Source organism: Micromys minutus, assembly GCF_963924665.1.
Source record: "Micromys minutus genome assembly, chromosome: 4".
NCBI classification, from domain to species: domain Eukaryota; kingdom Metazoa; phylum Chordata; class Mammalia; order Rodentia; family Muridae; genus Micromys; species Micromys minutus.
In genome coordinates, this window is record NC_137973.1 from 72,790,361 (window position 1) to 72,808,100 (window position 17,740).

Consider the following 17,740-nt stretch of genomic DNA (forward strand, 5'->3'; position numbering starts at 1 on the left):
CATACTGATATATGTATTGATATATATTGAAGTATATTTATATAGAGAGAATAATAGGTAGTTATACTGATATGAATTATATATTAGTATTAATCATGAAATAAAGTATACAGTTATATATAAAGTCAGGTAAGCAGTAGGAATATGAAATAGTAGCATAATGAGGCACATTTCCTGGGAGTAGATAATAAGTTGGTTGTTCCATGGCTTCCAGAGGAGAAGTCAGCCAGATGCAGTGGTACTTGTCTGAAACTCTAGTACTCACAACACTGAGAGAGGAAGTTTTGAAGTTTAAGGCCAGTTGTGGCTACAGAGAGATTTGTTGCAAAAAAAAAAAAAAAAAAAAAAAAAAAAAAAAAAAAAAAAAAAAAGGACAGAAAGTGAGTGGGGGCAAAGTCTTCCCTAATTCCTAAGATCCACATGAACAATATGGCTAGAAGAAAAATATTTCTCTCCTCTCTGCTTCCTCATTTTAAAAAAACACATTTTGAGTCATTAAGATACTAAAAAATGAAAATGACAATGAGTTTGAAAAGCAAACTCAAAGTATACACTGAGTAAAATAATTCCACAAGGTTAAAGTCCATAATATATTGCTTAGCTGTTCTGACTTCATCTCAAGCTAGACTCTACCTATCTGGGAAATGAAAACATGCCATTCAGAGAGGTTTTTTCCCCCAATTGAGGTTTTGATTGGAAGCAAGTTAGACATTTCCTGTCGTGAACACAGAATGCAAATATCTCAAGTTGCCGGTTATATGGAAAGACATGTACTTTAAAAGACACCTGAGCCTAGGGTGAGATTGCTATCCAGAGGGACCTAACAGAAAGACATACATTCCCAGAAGGTACCTTATGTCCACCCAGAGGAAGATGGAGGCAGATTCTTTTCAAAAGGTCCCTAAGCGCATGGTTAGCAAACCTAAATACACCAGAGTGAAAAAAGCAAAATGATTTCTGTATGAGAACTTTGGTGCTAAGAGTTAGCCCAGCATCTTTGGGAAGTGTGTTTCCTCCTCTGGAAAACAGTCCTATGTTTAGCTTACTTTACAGGTGTTCATGAACAGCTAATCCAGATGCTTCCGTCAGAGTTGTCTATAATGTTCCTCTGTGTGCTCTTCCCACTGACAATAGCAAGCAGAAGCTGGAAGTATTCTCTCTGAAAACCAGTTTCTTCCCATTCACTTTGTCCCAGGGTCACTGGGACCTGTCCAGCTGTTAACCTGATTTTATCCTTGTTAGGTTTTTGTATGTTTGTTTTTTTAAGCACTATAAACAATTCTAATCATTGGACTTTGCTGAGTTTCTGCTTAGTTGCTGTTTCTGTCCCTAAGTTTTGTTCTGTGTTCGTTTCTCTGACACCTGCAATTAATCTGTACAGACTTAGATAACTCAAATAGCTCATGGGACATCCAAAAGCTAATAAGACATACAAAATCATAGATGAGGTTTACATTTAGTTTCAGCAGTTTGACTCTATTACCCTGAATACCCTTCCTTTAATAAATAATAGCTCTGTGAGTTTAGACACTTCTGACCTCTGGTTTAATACAGTTAAGGTTTTCCTAAGTCTCCCCTTTCACATACGGTGGGGGGTGGAACTGCTTCCTTTATCTTAGAAGCATATGAAAGTCTTACTTCTTTGTTTTCTGTTCCATCACAGATTCTATGTCATCTTCCTTCCTTCCCAGTTCATCACATTTTCCACACCTCACTGAGTTAATAAATTCCTTTGACACTCATTTGACATTCAGTTGCCCCTCCTCCACCCTCCATTTGGTTTGCCTCCACTAAGAGCACTGCCCATCACTACTGCATGCCAAGGGTGTGCTCAGACAGTGCCTAGCTGACAATTTTCCAACCCAGCAGGGGGATTTCACTTCTCCCTTATGCTCATGGGTAGTGAGCAGAAGCCTCTCCTTCCCTTCTCCAACAGCAGGCAGTTGGCACCAGCCCGAGAGGCAGACCTCAACTCTCTGCTAGGGCCACTTGAAAAGGATCCCCTTGAGGTCCTTCCCTATAAAATTGATTACTCAACTCTCAAGGTACACATGTAACTAAAAGGTATAAGTAGGCCTCAGGAAAGCACAACCTTTGCAGGGTTATTTCTCTCCCAGTAGAAAACATGATTTTAGGCAACAATAAAGTCACTGCCGAAGGCCTATAGTGTAATATTAATCATGACAAAATGAAAGCACAGCATCTCGTATATTATACAAGGATGGGGGAGATTAGACAGAGGGAAGAAGACAAAATGCATTAAGAGAAAGTGAAAACCGGAGTGGAAGAAGTGGTTATATTGAAATCTCAAGCTATTGCCAGAAACCGATTCCAAATATATGTACAACCCCTAAGCAACTAGGAAACTGCAGATTTAATAAAGAAAGCATGTTATGCAGAATATTAAAGAAGTGGAAGTAAGCAAAGCTTGTTTAAGGCTTCCACGTTGAAGAATAGGTTAGAAGAGGGAGACAGAAGTTAGTGAGATCCTTGTACAACTTCAAGAGAAGGAGAGAGCAAGGAGGATCAGGATTCTTAAGGGCAATAGAGACCAGAGTGTAAGCTTAAGGGATGATGATCAACTGGGAACAGTGAAGGCTTTAATGTCTCACCTTGCTTATGAGCTATCTTGTTAGCTGTCACTCTGTGATGTAGATAGGCAACAAAAAATTTTAGATCCCAATGTCCATCAGTCACAACATTGTATGTTCTATATCATCATCATCATCATCATCAATTTTGTGTTAGTTTTCTGAGCCAAAGCTCCAGAATATTTCAAAGAGTATCAGGTAACATCTCTACAGTTTTAGTAAAGTACCAGGAAGTATGGAGAAACTGAGCCTTAATGAGAGGAAGCTCTGCCTATTAGTCCTTGTAGATGTGGCCATCTTCACCTTCCAAGGTAACTGCAAACATGCTTCCTTGAAGACTGCTAAGAACATCAATTATCATAATCTATAAAGAATTATCTTCTAACAACGTTACCAATAGTCATGGCTGCCATCATTCATTCATCTCTGATCATTTAATCAGCATCAGATAAGGGAAGGGCATAGATACCCACTAACTTCCAGATGATGTGATAAATAATACATAAACTATAGGTAACAACAAGAGACAAATCAATTTCATGTAGCCACTGCAATTACGGAAGAATCTGAGATGTCCTTTTAAATGTCCACATGAATAAGACAGGAGGATGTCACTGAGATGTGCATGTTAATGGGTTTATATTTGGCTGAGCTAAAAATCTTGAAGGTATTGATGTCTGATAAGAGAGAGGCTTGAAGTGGTGACCTCGCAAAGGTCTTATCCCTGTCTTATTATTGTGTTACAGTCTTGGCAGTGGTTATAATACCACAAAAATGGTAGATATATCCAATTCTTGAAGGTCAGGAGAATGTGGGAGATAAACAATATTTGGAGGAATGATATAGCATTAAGAACAGTATACTAAATCTATTAAAGGAAACAACATATAAATATGCCTAGATTCAAAAGCCATCTAACAAACACAGAACTATATAAGCTTCTGGTAGCCTAAGAACACTTATGTTAAGAATATTTGAGATCTCAGTTTTAACAAAATACTTAGCTTCTAGTGGCTTTCACTGGATACTTTTTAAGAGAGATTTTTAATAATGACATTGCCATTCTTTCCTGTTAACTGGAAACTGATATAAAATGCTTGTGTTGTTAATTATTCTATACTCCCTCTTAACTGGACCCTGGTATAAAATATTTGTGTTGTTATTTGTGATGGAGAATAATCCAGTGCAATGACTGTGTAATGTGACTGTATCTTCATATTCTAACTTAAAGAAATTAGCAATTCTTGTGTGCCATACACGTAAATTTAAGGTTGACTTCAGGATTCTCAATTTAATGAGATACCAAATTACAAACAGCTTCCTCATGAACAGGAACTAAATTTAAGGAAAGAGGTAGAATCTTTGCTAGCCAGATGGTATTGGGAAAAACAACAATGTTTTGTAATGGAGAAGAAATCAAAATAGATAATATCAAGTGCCCTAGTTGGCAGATCATGGAAAGAAATGTCTAGAAAACAGATCATGTTCATCTTGGTTGATGATAATGTGAGTTGATAAAGAATGATGCTCTAGTAACTATGGTCTCTAACTTTGCATATGTCTGAGGCACTAACCACATGTTAACTGTATTGCCCTAAACCCCTTGTTCTAGGTAAGGACAAAGTTTGAAGACCCTCTTAAAGTTTCATGGGCCTGTGATTTCAGTGGCCATACTCCTTTTGACAGTCAGTGAGAGAACTTTTGAGAAGCACGCCTTTAGTCTAATCACAAAACACGCCAGTCGTGAGCTGTGCGACAATCAAGCAACCTCACAAATTTTGGAATGACTTTCTCCTTTCTCACCTACTAATTTACAGTTTGGAGTAATTAGTTCATTTTCTTTTTGTTTAGTCAAATACATGAAAAGGGTTGTTAGAGTTTAGGAATGAGAGAGAGAGAGAGAAAAACAGAGGGGGAGAGGGAGGGAGAGGAAGGGGGAAAGGAAGGAAGGAAGGAAGGAAGGAAAAATTACTTACATCTTTGAGTCCCTTATGGCCAGATTTTTTTGTCTGTGCAATACATAAGTGATGTGATCTCGTTTTAACTTGCTACAGAAATGCCATTCTATATTCTTTCTGCTCACATATGAAAGAGCGAATCTGCTATACTCGTCTGAATTATGCCTGAAAGTCATTTGGACTAAGTTTAGCTCTAGGGTGTCCTCATTCTAAAGTGAGTTTTTTGAAGTATTTTCCAAGTTAGGCCCTGAAAACACAAAAGTATGAAAACACTGTGAGACCAGTGGTGAGTGTTATCAGAAAAGCTGGTTATGTAACATCATAAGGATTCTGTTCTTTCTCATTCCCTCCTGAAAGTAGAAGAGCATGAATTCAGAGGAAGCTACCCAAGGCAGCCCTGTGTCTGAGGATGGGGATCAAAGAGATGCTGGCAAATGTTCCACTGTCAGAAAAACCTCCTATTTTACAAGATGAAAGCCTTTCTATACAGAACATGTCTTCAATTTATTTCTGTCTTACCACCCAATACCCACCCTGCTCAAGTGTCCTGAGGAAGCGATTTGAACTGTTTATCCAACTTTAGATCACAGTGATGATACAATGCATTCCTACTATGGGAATGTCACAGGTATGGTCCTCTGTTCTCCATGCAGGCCCTCTATGGAAGATTCTCAGACCCTACTGACCCCCGTGGTAAGCTGCGGGCCTCCTGGAGCTCTACTGACCCGTCCTGTCATCCTTACTCTACATCACTGCGCAGACGCAAACACTGAGGACTGGAAGATCCAGCTCAAAAACCAGACAGTGCAGGGACAGTGGGAGGTAAGTCAGTGTCTGTAGGAGGAACATGGTACTCATTGCCAATCGTCCATACAAGCAGGGGAGAATTCTTTTCTAAAGCAAAGCAGGGTGGCCTTTAGCCCACACTCAAAATGAAAGAGAGAAGACCAGTAACTACTTCCTTATCTTCAGACTGATGGACACCAAAAAGTCATCTCACAGAGTACAGGATACTCAGAAATCCCAGGTAACTCACTGGTAGGAGTCTAGGCACCACAAGTTATTAGAGGAGGAAAGCTGGGATCATCAGAAGTTACATGAGAACTCTTCACTTAGCATCTGTCTCTCAAGAATATCTTTATCAAATGCATATGTAAATGACAGTATAAATATATGTATAAGACTTACATATGCAAAAAGGGGAAGCTACAATATAATAGCTTATGGTATTTTTAGCCAAAGAAATTACAAAGATACATATGAAAGCTTAAAGCTATTCTATTTTAGGAAAAGTGACTTAGCAGCAAAACACAATAGTCTGGGATTAACTACATTTTTCCTTTCTACAAACATTGGCTACACTTGACCATATGAAGGGATCATTCCTTATAATAGTACCTCAAGTCTAGGATTGAGTTTGTGATTATACTTTAACTCTAGTCTTTGAATATATTTAGTCAGGTCTAACTTTAATATCATTTAAGCTTTAACTATATTAAAAATATAACTGAGCAAACAAAAGTATGTAAAGCTAGATCGTAAGTGTTTACAAGAGACTCTGCTAAGTACCCTTTCCATATCTGGGGCTCAGTGATGGCAACAGTGATATTGGGGTGAACATGAGAGTCCAGGAAAATACAAGAAACATTCTCATGTAAAATCTTGCAAGGCAGGTTTAGGCCATGGTACATGCACTCTTGGTCATCCTGACCTATATCCCCCAGATCCTTCTGTCTCCATTGTCATAAGGCCTTGAGATGTTTTTCTCTTCAGTGTAAGATTCCTTTATATTCACTTCAAATGATAATTTCATTGGTTTTATTAAAATATGGCTCATTATATGTCAGATGTCATAAGGCCTAGCCAATAAACTATTACCTGAGATAGTAGTGAACTATTACCTACTACATTTGTATCTTTCTACAGAACTGGAGACTAAAATTTATTCACTAACATTTTTGAGTAGTTGGAAGTCACCACGAGTTAGACTCACCTGGCAGAAAGCATTGGAGAAGTGACTCGTGCTCTGTGGAGACAAAATGACCTAATTCAGAAACTGGGTTGTGTTCCTGCATGTATTTTATCTCTCACACATCCTTCTCAATCCAAATGACTTAGAAGTTGGGAGACTAAATAAAAATGAGAATGTGTACTTGTCTTCCTGCCTTGTGTCTGCCATCTTGTTGGCTGACGTCAGGTGGAACTCAACTCATAACCCAGCCTCGTGCTTTCTTAGCCTGGTCTCTAGCATGCCAGACCACCTGCCACCCTGCTTACTGTAAGCATGTGAAATGTTGACTCTTGACTAAATGACATTGCTCTTTGTCAGTGTATAAATTAAGCCATTGAGTTATGTGGTCATAATCAAAATATGGTCGAATTAGCAATTATTACACTACAAAGATCATCACAAACACTCTTATTTCATACTAATAAATATTTATGTCTAAAATAATGAGCTGTTGAATGGATTAAATAATAAAAATGGCATATACGTATTTAAAAGGCACAGTGTTCTTGCTACTGCTCACCCTGTGGAGATTCTGAGAGCTGAGATTATTTAGGGAAAGTATACTATTCTGAGTAAATTACTGTCGTATGAATTTTGGAAGAGAAAGTACAGGGCTACAATGTAATATCTTAATTCCTCTTATTATTTTTAAATGTGGATTCTTGGGAAAAGGTTGATGTGCTATGGTGGTACCTCAACAATTTATACTTTGAGTTTAAATAAGTCATTAAAAGATTAAAACACCAAATCCTCAGAAGCAGTTAATGAGCTCAGATATACTAATAGAAGGGGTAGTTTATTATTATCATTTGGCTTTTCAAGTAGATTCCAAGCTACGTATGTCAATAATTACATCAGTGTATAGAGAGAAATAGAAAGAGCTGATGCGACAGAAAAAATTGGCAACAGAGTGATTTAGAAAGATAAACTAGAACTCAGGGACATATTTCTGTTTTATCCACCACCTTGGAAGGTGACTGGCACATGTCCTTGTTGGCATAACCATGTTCCCTTCCCCCTTATTCCCAGGATGTTGTGGTGGTTGGAGAGGAAAATTTCACAACCCCCTGTTACATTCAGCTGGACGCAGAGGCTTGCCATATTCTCACAGAAAACCTCAGCACCTATGCCCTGGTTGGGCAGTCCACCACCAAAGCAGCTGCCAAGCGTCTGAAACTGGCCATCTTTGGGCCCCTCTGCTGCTCCTCCCTGGAATACAGCATCAGAGTCTACTGCCTGGATGACACACAGGATGCCCTGAAGGTAAGTGCTTCCCACCCATCTAACCCTCTTCATCCTCACCTGGAGGCTAAGGTGTCCAGGGACCTTACACACCTGGACATGGCTCTGGGCAGATGTGCAAATACATGTATTAGGTCCCAGAGGAAGCAGTTACACAAATAGATGTATCTCAGGGGCCATGCTGATAAATAAGCTGTTTTCTCTGTGCTAATTCCTCCCAAGGGCTACTTTTGTTTACCTTACTTGAGCTCTTTTAATGAAAAATGTAGAAGAATTTGGCAACGAAACCCGTGGATGGTAAATAATCTGCTTCCATGTTTATCTCAGCTGCGTTCTTCCTATAAAAGAAATTGGCGTAATTGCTCACACTGTATTTTCCTCTTGTGTGCTACTTCATTTATATGCTTTCCCATTCTTTTTACGAGGGCTGTGAGGAAGAGGGTTAGCATTTGACAACAGGCTGCTGCTTTGCAGAATAAATGAGCTTAATTCCTGGTGTGATTATTGCCATTCGTTTTATCCCATTTGAAGCTTCAAGGGATATAATAAGTGCCTTTGAAGAAGTGATGATCTAGAAGGAGGAATAAAGGAAGTGTGCCAGGGTTGAGGAGATAAGCCAGAACATGATGAATGTCAGCTCAGAGGCAACGTTCTGTAAAAGTTCGGGAAGAGAAGCTACACAGTATTTTAAGAAAATCTGAACCAGAGCTAACATTTGAGTCTTGTTCTAATGGAAGATGAGGTTTTAAGCATCGTTAATAGGAAAAAAACATTAAAGATGCCTAGATACAGGCTGAAGACACACAAAAGTGAACAGTAATTGATGCCCTTATGCATATATATTGTAAGCTGAAGATAGGATCTTGACATGAGATGGACCTTAGCAATTAGAGGAGAGTCTGTGGGGTCTACAATGATTTAAACAGAAGCAAGGTATAATGGGAAATACACATCAGACCCATGACCCTGACTTGAGTGAACAGAGTCAAGTTAATAAGAAGATGTTGCAGAGCTATGATGAGACCAGAGGAAAGAAAAGGAGGAAACTGGGATAAGAGGTCCTGAGCAAACAGTGTAGTGACTCACTCAAGTAGACAGTCTCCAAAACTGGCAAATCTAGGATGCCTATGAAGTTGTGAATTCAGGGTACTATGATGAATACCATGAGAAAAGAGACCTAAATGTGGACATTTATTCCTTATCATGTTGGAGGCTGGAAGCCAAGTTGGAGGGTGTCAAGGGGATTGGGCTCCAATAAGGACTTCTTCCAGGTTTTCACAGCCAGTCTCTTGCTGAGTCTTCATGATCAGAAATGTGAGGAGGCCCTTTTATAATAACATCTATCTCATTAATAAGAGTCTTACTCGCATCATCTAATTTAATTATCTTTCAAAAATCCACTCTCTTAAACTTCTTACCCTTTAGATGAGAATTATCAGCTATTAATTATGGATCTCACAAGCATTTGTTGGCAATAGTAATTTTACTTATAGACTATTGAGTTAGGGACATAAATCTGGCATCTAAAGATATCTAAGGGTAGGGGTGTGTGTGTGTGTGTGTGTGTGTGTGTGTGTGTGTGTGTTTATCTCTCTCAAACAGTCTCTGTTCTACCTCCTTTGATCCTCCTTAGACTTTGTTATCTATTCTTTTATTGCATGATCCTATATAATAAACCACTTCAAATTACACATACATGTCAGATTATGCAATATTCGTCTCATTATTTGATAACATAGTACATTCAATAAATATGTAGAATTATTATGTTGTACAACAGTTCTAAAATAACATACACTTCTCAAACCATCATATATGGGGTTAATTTTCTGAACAGACAACAGATCCCAACATGTAGATCCAGGAAGCAGTGATACCATGTTGATATTTGTCAACTGCACTTAGAAGGACAAATATCCAAAGAGTGGACAAATGACTAGTTCTGGGTTCTCCTACCAGTCAAAATTCTACATATTTTTATTAACTCATTCAATCTTTACAATATCCCAAGAAATTATCATTATTCTACTTAACAGACTCCAAAGATCAGAAAAGTTTAAGTGGCTCTAGGTCAATGGTATAGAAAAGGCAAGCTTTGTGTGTGAGCAGTTAACTACAGTTGGTCTTTAGAACTAACTTGAGAAGGTAATTGAGAGAGGGAGCACCTTCATGGAATCAAGTTGATGGGGAGGGAGAAAAAGTGAGGGAAAGGGGATAACATTTGAAATGAAAGTATAGAGAATATCCAATAAAATTAAAAATAAAACAAAGTAAGCAAATATATTCAAGAAAATATAATAAACACTTTTGTCTTAGGTATTTTTAAAAATTTTATGTTAAGCAAAGGGACATTAGGATTATAATGTGAGGTTTTGGCAAAATAAATTTTACTTCTAAATTAAAAAAAAATCTAACTTGAATGTAAAGCCAGATATGGTGGCCTAAGAAGTTGCCATGATGTAGGAACAGGAAGTTCAGCCAGCCAAAGTAAAATAGAGCACCAGGGGAGGGAAATAAGAGTAAAGGGAGTAAGGAAGACAAAGGAAAAACATGTTTGACTGTGAGGGTACGTCTTTCTGCAGTTTCTATCAAGAAAATGATTTGGCATTGTGAAAAAAATGGAGGCTACAGCTTAGAGGGAAGCCATCTCAAAGATGTGGCAAGGGAGAAATGAGCAGCCATAGGCAACTGTGCAGTTCTCCTGATGGATATATGGCCAGCAAGGGTTCCAAGGAGAGGAAAAAGACCTTATTGGTCACTGCACACATTCTTAGTGACTGAGCTTGTTGGATTTCCTAATGTGGAAGTAACTGATCTGAGTGTGGCCCTGTGTAAGGCTTCAGAGTGTTTCCTTCATTCTCCTTGTAGATATGTGTAACAATTCTAAGGCACTGACACAATACAAATCATGCTCCATTTAAATTCTTCCTGGGAAAACACCCTGTAATTGTTGGACAGCCTTAGGTCTGACTAAAGTGAATCTTCTGAACAATTCCAGGAAAATTACTGCAAGAAGCGCACAGACAGTGATGGTATCTGAAATGTCTCATACACATATCTTATATTCTGATGTAGCAATACTGAGGATCTTCTAATCTGCCTTCCTATAGACACCCGAAAATATGCGAAAAAGGTTATACTTTTAAAAATTACACAGTTGAGTATGATAACTGTAGAACAGGGATAAAATTGGTCAGTGCAAAAGAAGACCAGTGAATTTCTCTCAGTCATAAAAGCAGCCGAAGAGTCATTTGTATCATGGTCAGTGCTTTTCAGACAGACATTTACAAACTCTCAGCATTTGGGGATCCCGCACTTATCTGGAAAGAAGTGAATTATGGATGAAGGATTCTTGCACCTGTTGGCCCTTTAATGATGCAGGAATACCAAAATCTTGGTAATAACTAAACGGTCTACTCAACACTCTGAAGAGACAGTCCAGTCATGTTTGTGCTACTTTACCCATACTTGAATTGGAACCTGGAGGCTCATTAGCTCTAAAGGGCCCTCCAGAACAGAAAGAATACCTTCTCGGCACATTTCTTGCTCTGTATCACTGCTACTCTGGCATCTCCATGATAATTTTGCAGTCCTTGGATCCCTAAGCTCTTTCCATCACCCTTCCAATCCTTCCTCCTCCTTTTCTTGTCATTTCCTTCCTCAGTAATTCTTTTGTAGTAATTCTTTATCACCATACATGTACAAAATCTACTTCGATTTCAGAGATTTATTTCAGGGTCCTTCTACAAAGGCTCTGCTCTACATTGGCTGGGACTTGAAGATTTACCACAACACTGTCTGCATATTGTACAGTCGCTTAAGGACTACTATCTTAAGCATGTTTATACATCTTTATGTGAGTTTATATTAAGGACAAACATCTTATATCCCCAAGTCTTCCATTCTCCCATTCCTTCATGTACTCGGCTTAGCCACTCCTGGACCTTCCAAATAGCTCTTCATCTCTTCCAGTGGCAAGAGGGAAGCCCCATTCTCTTAATTCACCAAAAGTCTGAGAGAGAAAACTCTACTCATTCCCACATTCTGTTACCTGCTCCTGGACATTACTCTACCTGTGAGTTTGATTTTTCTCAGGCTGTTCGTTACCCACTGTATTTCCTTAAGTGCAGACCACTGCTTCTACCAGCCTAAGCAGGGCCTGTTTTGTGGTCTCTCTTTCGACTTACTTACTCCAAATATTCCCTCAAATTCAGTTAACCCCAGATTTGCCATTCTAGGTATATGGTTTTTAGTCTTCTTTTTACTCACATTGTTTATCCATCCACACAGATATATTCATGTTCTAGCCTCAGCAATAACTTATTCTTTGTCAGGATCTCCAATCTGAGCATGTCTCCTAGTGTAAGACGAAAATCCCATGAGCATCCATCTCGGCCACAATAAAGCTGCCACTTGCTTATAGAAGAAGCTTCCTCAACCTTCCCTACACTCCTGATCCAAAAATCCCCTTCTCTCTTTTTCTACCTCTGGAGAGAACTCATCTCAAACATATTCTCCCATCGAGCTGTAGCAAGCTACACTGATTCTCCTCGCCAATGATGCATACAAATTAACAAGTTCTCCACTTTTTGTTCAGGCTCATTTCCAATTAGGCGCATTACAATCCCAAGACGACTAATATAAGCAGTGTCTGTCACGCTCTCCTTCTTTTTTTATTTATCTCTTCCCAGTGCATCATATTTCACACAGCAGTTGTTTGGTTTGGAGCTTCTTCCTTGTGCCCCATGTCCTAATATCATGGCTCCTGCATGGTTAACAGTGATCTCTAAATCTAGGCCCTGGGAGAAAGAAGGTCTGCTTTCTGCTTAAAGCTAACTCCTTACCACTAATATTAGTAGCCCAGTATTGTGATTTCAAGGACTTGACTTTCTCATAAACTTGCAACTAGATGTAGGGAGTCTCTGGATTGTGGAAAAACAGAAACATGAGACTGTGGTAGGGGTCCAAAGGACTGTTCATTTTCTATAAATACAACTACGTAGCCCTTGCAAGGTATTACAAAAGGTGGCTACCTAAACATACCAAGATTATTAATTTTTACTTACTAAAATCAATGCTGGGTATATTCACAATATTTTTAAATCTAGTGATATTATTATGGGCATGGCTAGACAAAGAAAAGGAGGCTCCCTTTCAATCAGGCTCAAGAAGCCACAAAACATCCTTTCATCTTTCTGCCTACCTCTTTGAGTTTGGCAGCTTTTGTAACAATTTTCCTGAGTTTTGTTAAGCCCTGGAGCAAAAAATGGTCACCCAAAACTTAAAAGTTTCACTTAGCAACGTGGAAGTTCTGATGTAGAATCAGAATGCCAGCAGTGACTGACTGGGGTGAAAGTCAAGGCTGACAGAAGACAGCAGGCATCTTTTATATACCTTTCAGGATGCTTTCTTCCTGTGCACACGCATGAAGGACCAGTGGGAGCAAAGCTGAGGTTGAGTTCACACAAGGAGATAAAGATGCTGGAAACTGTGAGAATAGTCTAGAATAAACTCAAATAGAGAGGTCAAGTATATTGAAAAGATGAAGTTTGGAGTATCACTGAGTTTCTATTTTTCTCCTCCTCCTTGAGTGATTAAAGTAATAAAAATTATGTTTTCTTTTCATTATTTGTAAAGCCTTAAATCCTAATATAAATAGACTAGAAATTAATAGAGAACAAGGTTATATTTGGAATAAGCCTTAAAACTCCCAGAGAGAAAAATTCATTTATGTAAAAATAAGTAATTCTGCTACACTATTAAGCCAAGCCTCTTCATAATAAAGACCCTTAATAAATGCTGAAATCTGAAACTTAAAAAGAGTTATTTGCATTCATTCTGTATGCACCATGTTTATTAAGCTTCTAAAAGACATATTTGTGATCCCAAGAAAATCATATACATTACTACAATCTGGCTTTTCTCTTTGGAGTCTCTGGGTACAGAGAAAACTCTCCCTTAGATTAGTCTAATTCTCAAATACCTTAATGTAGACTCCAGGATAGAACAGTTAACTCTGTAAAAGAGAGATACCAAAAAAAAAAAAAAAAAAAAAAAAAAAAAAAAAAAAAAAAAAAAAAAGAATAAAACACTGAAAAGTAGGAATGAAAAGTAGGAAAAATCAAAATGGTTTCAATGACTCTCAGTTGCCAGTGGTTGATATTCTCCTGGGCTGAGCTTGCTAGGCAACATGTTAAGGGGTAGGTGGCTTCATTTTCAACCTGCCACCTGTTGTCAACTCCACTGCTGTCCATCTGCTACTGCTTCATAGCAAGCAGCAGGTGACCTCAAAACTAACTTGTCTATTAAACTGCTAGGGTCCTGGTTTCTGACATTAATCTATCTAACCATATTTAGAAATATATCAGATAAAACTTAGAGAATATGCTATAGCTTCAATGATTGTGTCTAACTCTAGGACCCCCTAGAAAATTCAAGGACAACATTATGGAATTTGGTACAAAATTAGGACTAGATCCTATTAATCTTCCTGCATGGGCACTGAGACTATTATGATAGTTAAAAGTGATAACTCAACAAAGATGTCAAATTTATCTGTGGTCTAGTTTTAGGATGACTCTTCTCTGGTGGCAGTCTAACTGGTCTGATGTTGTCATGGAGATCTGTATGGTTTCTCAAAATGTATCTTCTCATTGTCATCTTCTCATGAGACATGGAATTAGCCCTATCCTATATTGAGCAAAAGACCTGCTTGATGAATTTACTTTTGTAGGGAGCATAGGAGAGGAAATTTGTGCTAGTCATAACAATACTTCTCTACCTACAAACTGCTGCTCTGCATATGTAATACCCTCCACAGCAAAAGAAGCTCACAAACATGACTGTGTTCCCTCTTGACAGGGCAGATATAAAGTAGTAAGAAGTGTTTTATCGTGCAAAGAATTTCCCTTACCTGTGGTCAGTAGGTGTTATGAGGATGGAAGGGAGAAGGAGCAAATGTTTCATTGTTGGATATGAAGTCAGAAGAAGGAATCATGAGAAGGAAGGCAAGCAGCCTGAAAAAGCCAAGAAAGAAAAAGAAAGTAAACTCCCCTCCCTGCAAGTCTCCAGGAAAGATCACTGCCCTCATATACCTTAACTGTATGTATTAATGTGTGGTTTGGGCTGGTGGCCTATATAGAGAGCACAAGATGGTAAGATTGTATTATCCTCAGTATTTGGTAATTACTCATGGAATTTGAGTAATAACATGTTAAAGGGTAAACAGAAGTTCAAGATGAACTCAATGTATTAGAGTGATCTGAAAGTCCCTGTTCCATGATAGTATGTGAGACATCCTTGCTTACATTAGAAGAATACCCAGGGGAGACAAATGACATGGGTTCTCTGTTGAGTAAGACCCTTGGCACATTGCTTTGAGGGCGTCACAAACTTCCTTGACCAGGCAGACTGAAAGTGGCAGCTCAGCCCAAGCATCTGTGGCGGCCGCAGCTGCTGGAACAGCAGGCAGAGCCCTGGAAATGAAGGGACTTTGATGGGGAATGTTTGCACATGGTCACTGGTGTCTAGCCTTATTATTATTAAGAATGAAAGCAGGCAGACAGATTTGGGAGGGGAGGGCAGAGTGCCCCAGTGTGAACACAGGAAAGGAAAGTAGCAGCATGAGGTGACATTGACCTGAGCAGGTGGAGAGGCTGGCTGACTGTCAGCTATTCCCCAATGCCCAGCTCAGCAGCCAGAGGCCTGAAGGCCAGAGGCGGGGACAGCAGGCACAGGGCTGAGGGCTGCCTGCTGGAAAGCTGGCATGGAACAGGAGAGAGGGACTGCTGCTCTTTTTGGCCTCTGCTCTAGTAGAGTGTAGGCACACTGCTGTGACAGGGGCTGTGGAAATAGCCACAGTAGCACAAAGAAACTTCTCATTCCCAAATGACTAGGGCATGTTTCAACATAGGAATAAAGACCAGATTAAAAAAAAAACAGGATAGTTTTCAATAAATATGAAGGCAGATTTAGTCCAGACAGTCGACACAATCACTGGGAGTTGGTCGGAGGCTTAATGTGCTTGTGCTGCACATGTGCTAAGTTGTTCTGTGAAGACAGTGCCCTAGAGAAGCCCTTGAACTTTGTCAGCACCAAGGACAGAGCGAAGGGAAGGTCCTAGCTCCATAAGCTAAGGAGGAGGCTGGCTTCTATGCCTTTATATCTTTGAGGCTCAATGATTTTTTTTTTTTTTTTGCAGGAACTCCTTACATCCACTACTGGATCTGGAATTGATGATTCAGCTCCTTAAAAGAAGTAGATTGAGTGCATTCATATTTCTGTTTTTGTTGGAAATAGAGTACCCAGAAATATATATGTATATTTTTACTACAGAGGCAGTTACGAGTATGAAAGTAGACAAACAAACAAACAGGTGGTTTTGTCTTCTACACACCCTCTCATTAGTAATCAATGGACTATAAGAAACTGAAATTTTAACCAGGAATCCTAACTGTGAGCCTTCTCTAGAGGGAAAATTGCCCATGGTTGGAAGGCCCTTTAAGAGAAGTGGGGCAGGGAGGGAAGAGGTGGCAAATCCCATGGGGCTGGAGAGTCCTAAAGAATGAGAATTTCTACTGGTATAGAAAGAACAGAAGAGCCTTAGGTTCTTAGGCATGTTCTCAGGTATGCCTCCATTATCCTTTCTTTGCTGGACCCAATGTGGATATACCTTACTATCTGGGAGCCTATGAGAGCCCAAACACAGACCAGAGTTGGTTTATTTTTCCACATAGACCTTTAAAGGAGCTTCAATTTATTATACCTCTTAAGTGGCCTAGGCTAATGGCTTGGCAAGGATAGTGCCTTGGTTTAATTGGTTATTGTGCAACCTGCTTGTTTCTATGGTGGAAGTCCATGGTGCCCCCTTTGCTGCAGTCTTTTATGGGCTTTGAGAATCAATCCAACCCTCATGCAGCTCTCTGTTGGAAGCAGATGTCACAGCAAGTCGCTTATTAGATTCCATGAAGAGTTCCTGGTCACTTTACTCTAGGATTCATATGCATGTATACATGTGTGCTCCCATAAAGAAATGGGAGGGCGATCTGGTGTCAATCACTCTTACATCACATCTGAGATACTTTTCAAAGTAAAACAAGTGGAACAGACAGTTTACCAGAGCATCCAGTAAGTTCACACAGAACATACCAATAAGAAAGACAACCTCAACAAAGGAAGATGACATTTATATTTCTAAGCCCAAACATCCTAGATGATCCTAATGTTTATTATGACATTTATTTCCAAGGTCGAGATATTCTGTTAAATCTTTTGACCTTTGGTTCTTATTCTCCATTAAGGGATATGAAATAACTTAACCTTTGTGACTCAAAAAACATTCTTTCAAAACAGCATTTTAGAGTGGATCACCTACCAGCCTGATTACAGGCTCACATGGCCTCTGTTCCATGCAGAACAGAAGCAGTGGACCAAGCCTCACACTTCCTAACATAAGACACACATCTCAGTGACACTGAGTGGCTGTTTCCAAGAAGTCCAGGAGAAGAAAGCATTTAGCTGTCAACTCATGGTTCATTGATGAGTATGTCAGTTATATTTTATTTCATTCTTGTATTCATATCACAGATTTTAACTAACATGATTTCATGGAGGAAGACTGACTCCAGAAAAGCAAGTTTGTTATGTACAAGTCACAGTGTATTTTTAAGCTGAAATGGTCCTAGCCTATCTCAGAGCACTGAACTTTAGCAATATGAAAACGAAGCCTGACTAGCATGTCCTGTGGGTTGATCCCTCCTCTGACACAAAAGTTACAGGTGGTATCCAGTGAGCATGATTAGTCACTTTGACTCACAGGTGGGTTTATATGAGTTTTATTACCAAGGAGTTCTACTTACTCACTGAAATATTTTATTTGTGCTTGAGTATCTTCAGTGCTTTAGTTTGTTGTTGTTGCTTTGTGTTTTTATTTTATTTAT

The 17,740-nt window shown here is 39.1% G+C and overlaps 1 protein-coding gene across 2 annotated transcripts in view; it reads left to right on the plus strand.

Annotated features, from left to right (window-relative positions):
• Positions 1 to 17,740, plus strand: part of UNC5C (unc-5 netrin receptor C) — a gene marked incomplete at both ends in the record, with an annotated part of 354,396 nt that overhangs the window by 321,686 nt on the left and 14,970 nt on the right. For both annotated transcript variants that reach the window (XM_080915102.1, XM_080915103.1), the window contains 2 exons: positions 5,203 to 5,371; positions 7,590 to 7,823. In XM_080915102.1, the coding sequence (XP_080771228.1) occupies positions 5,203 to 5,371; positions 7,590 to 7,823 (403 nt within the window). The remainder of the gene's footprint in view (positions 1 to 5,202; positions 5,372 to 7,589; positions 7,824 to 17,740) is intronic.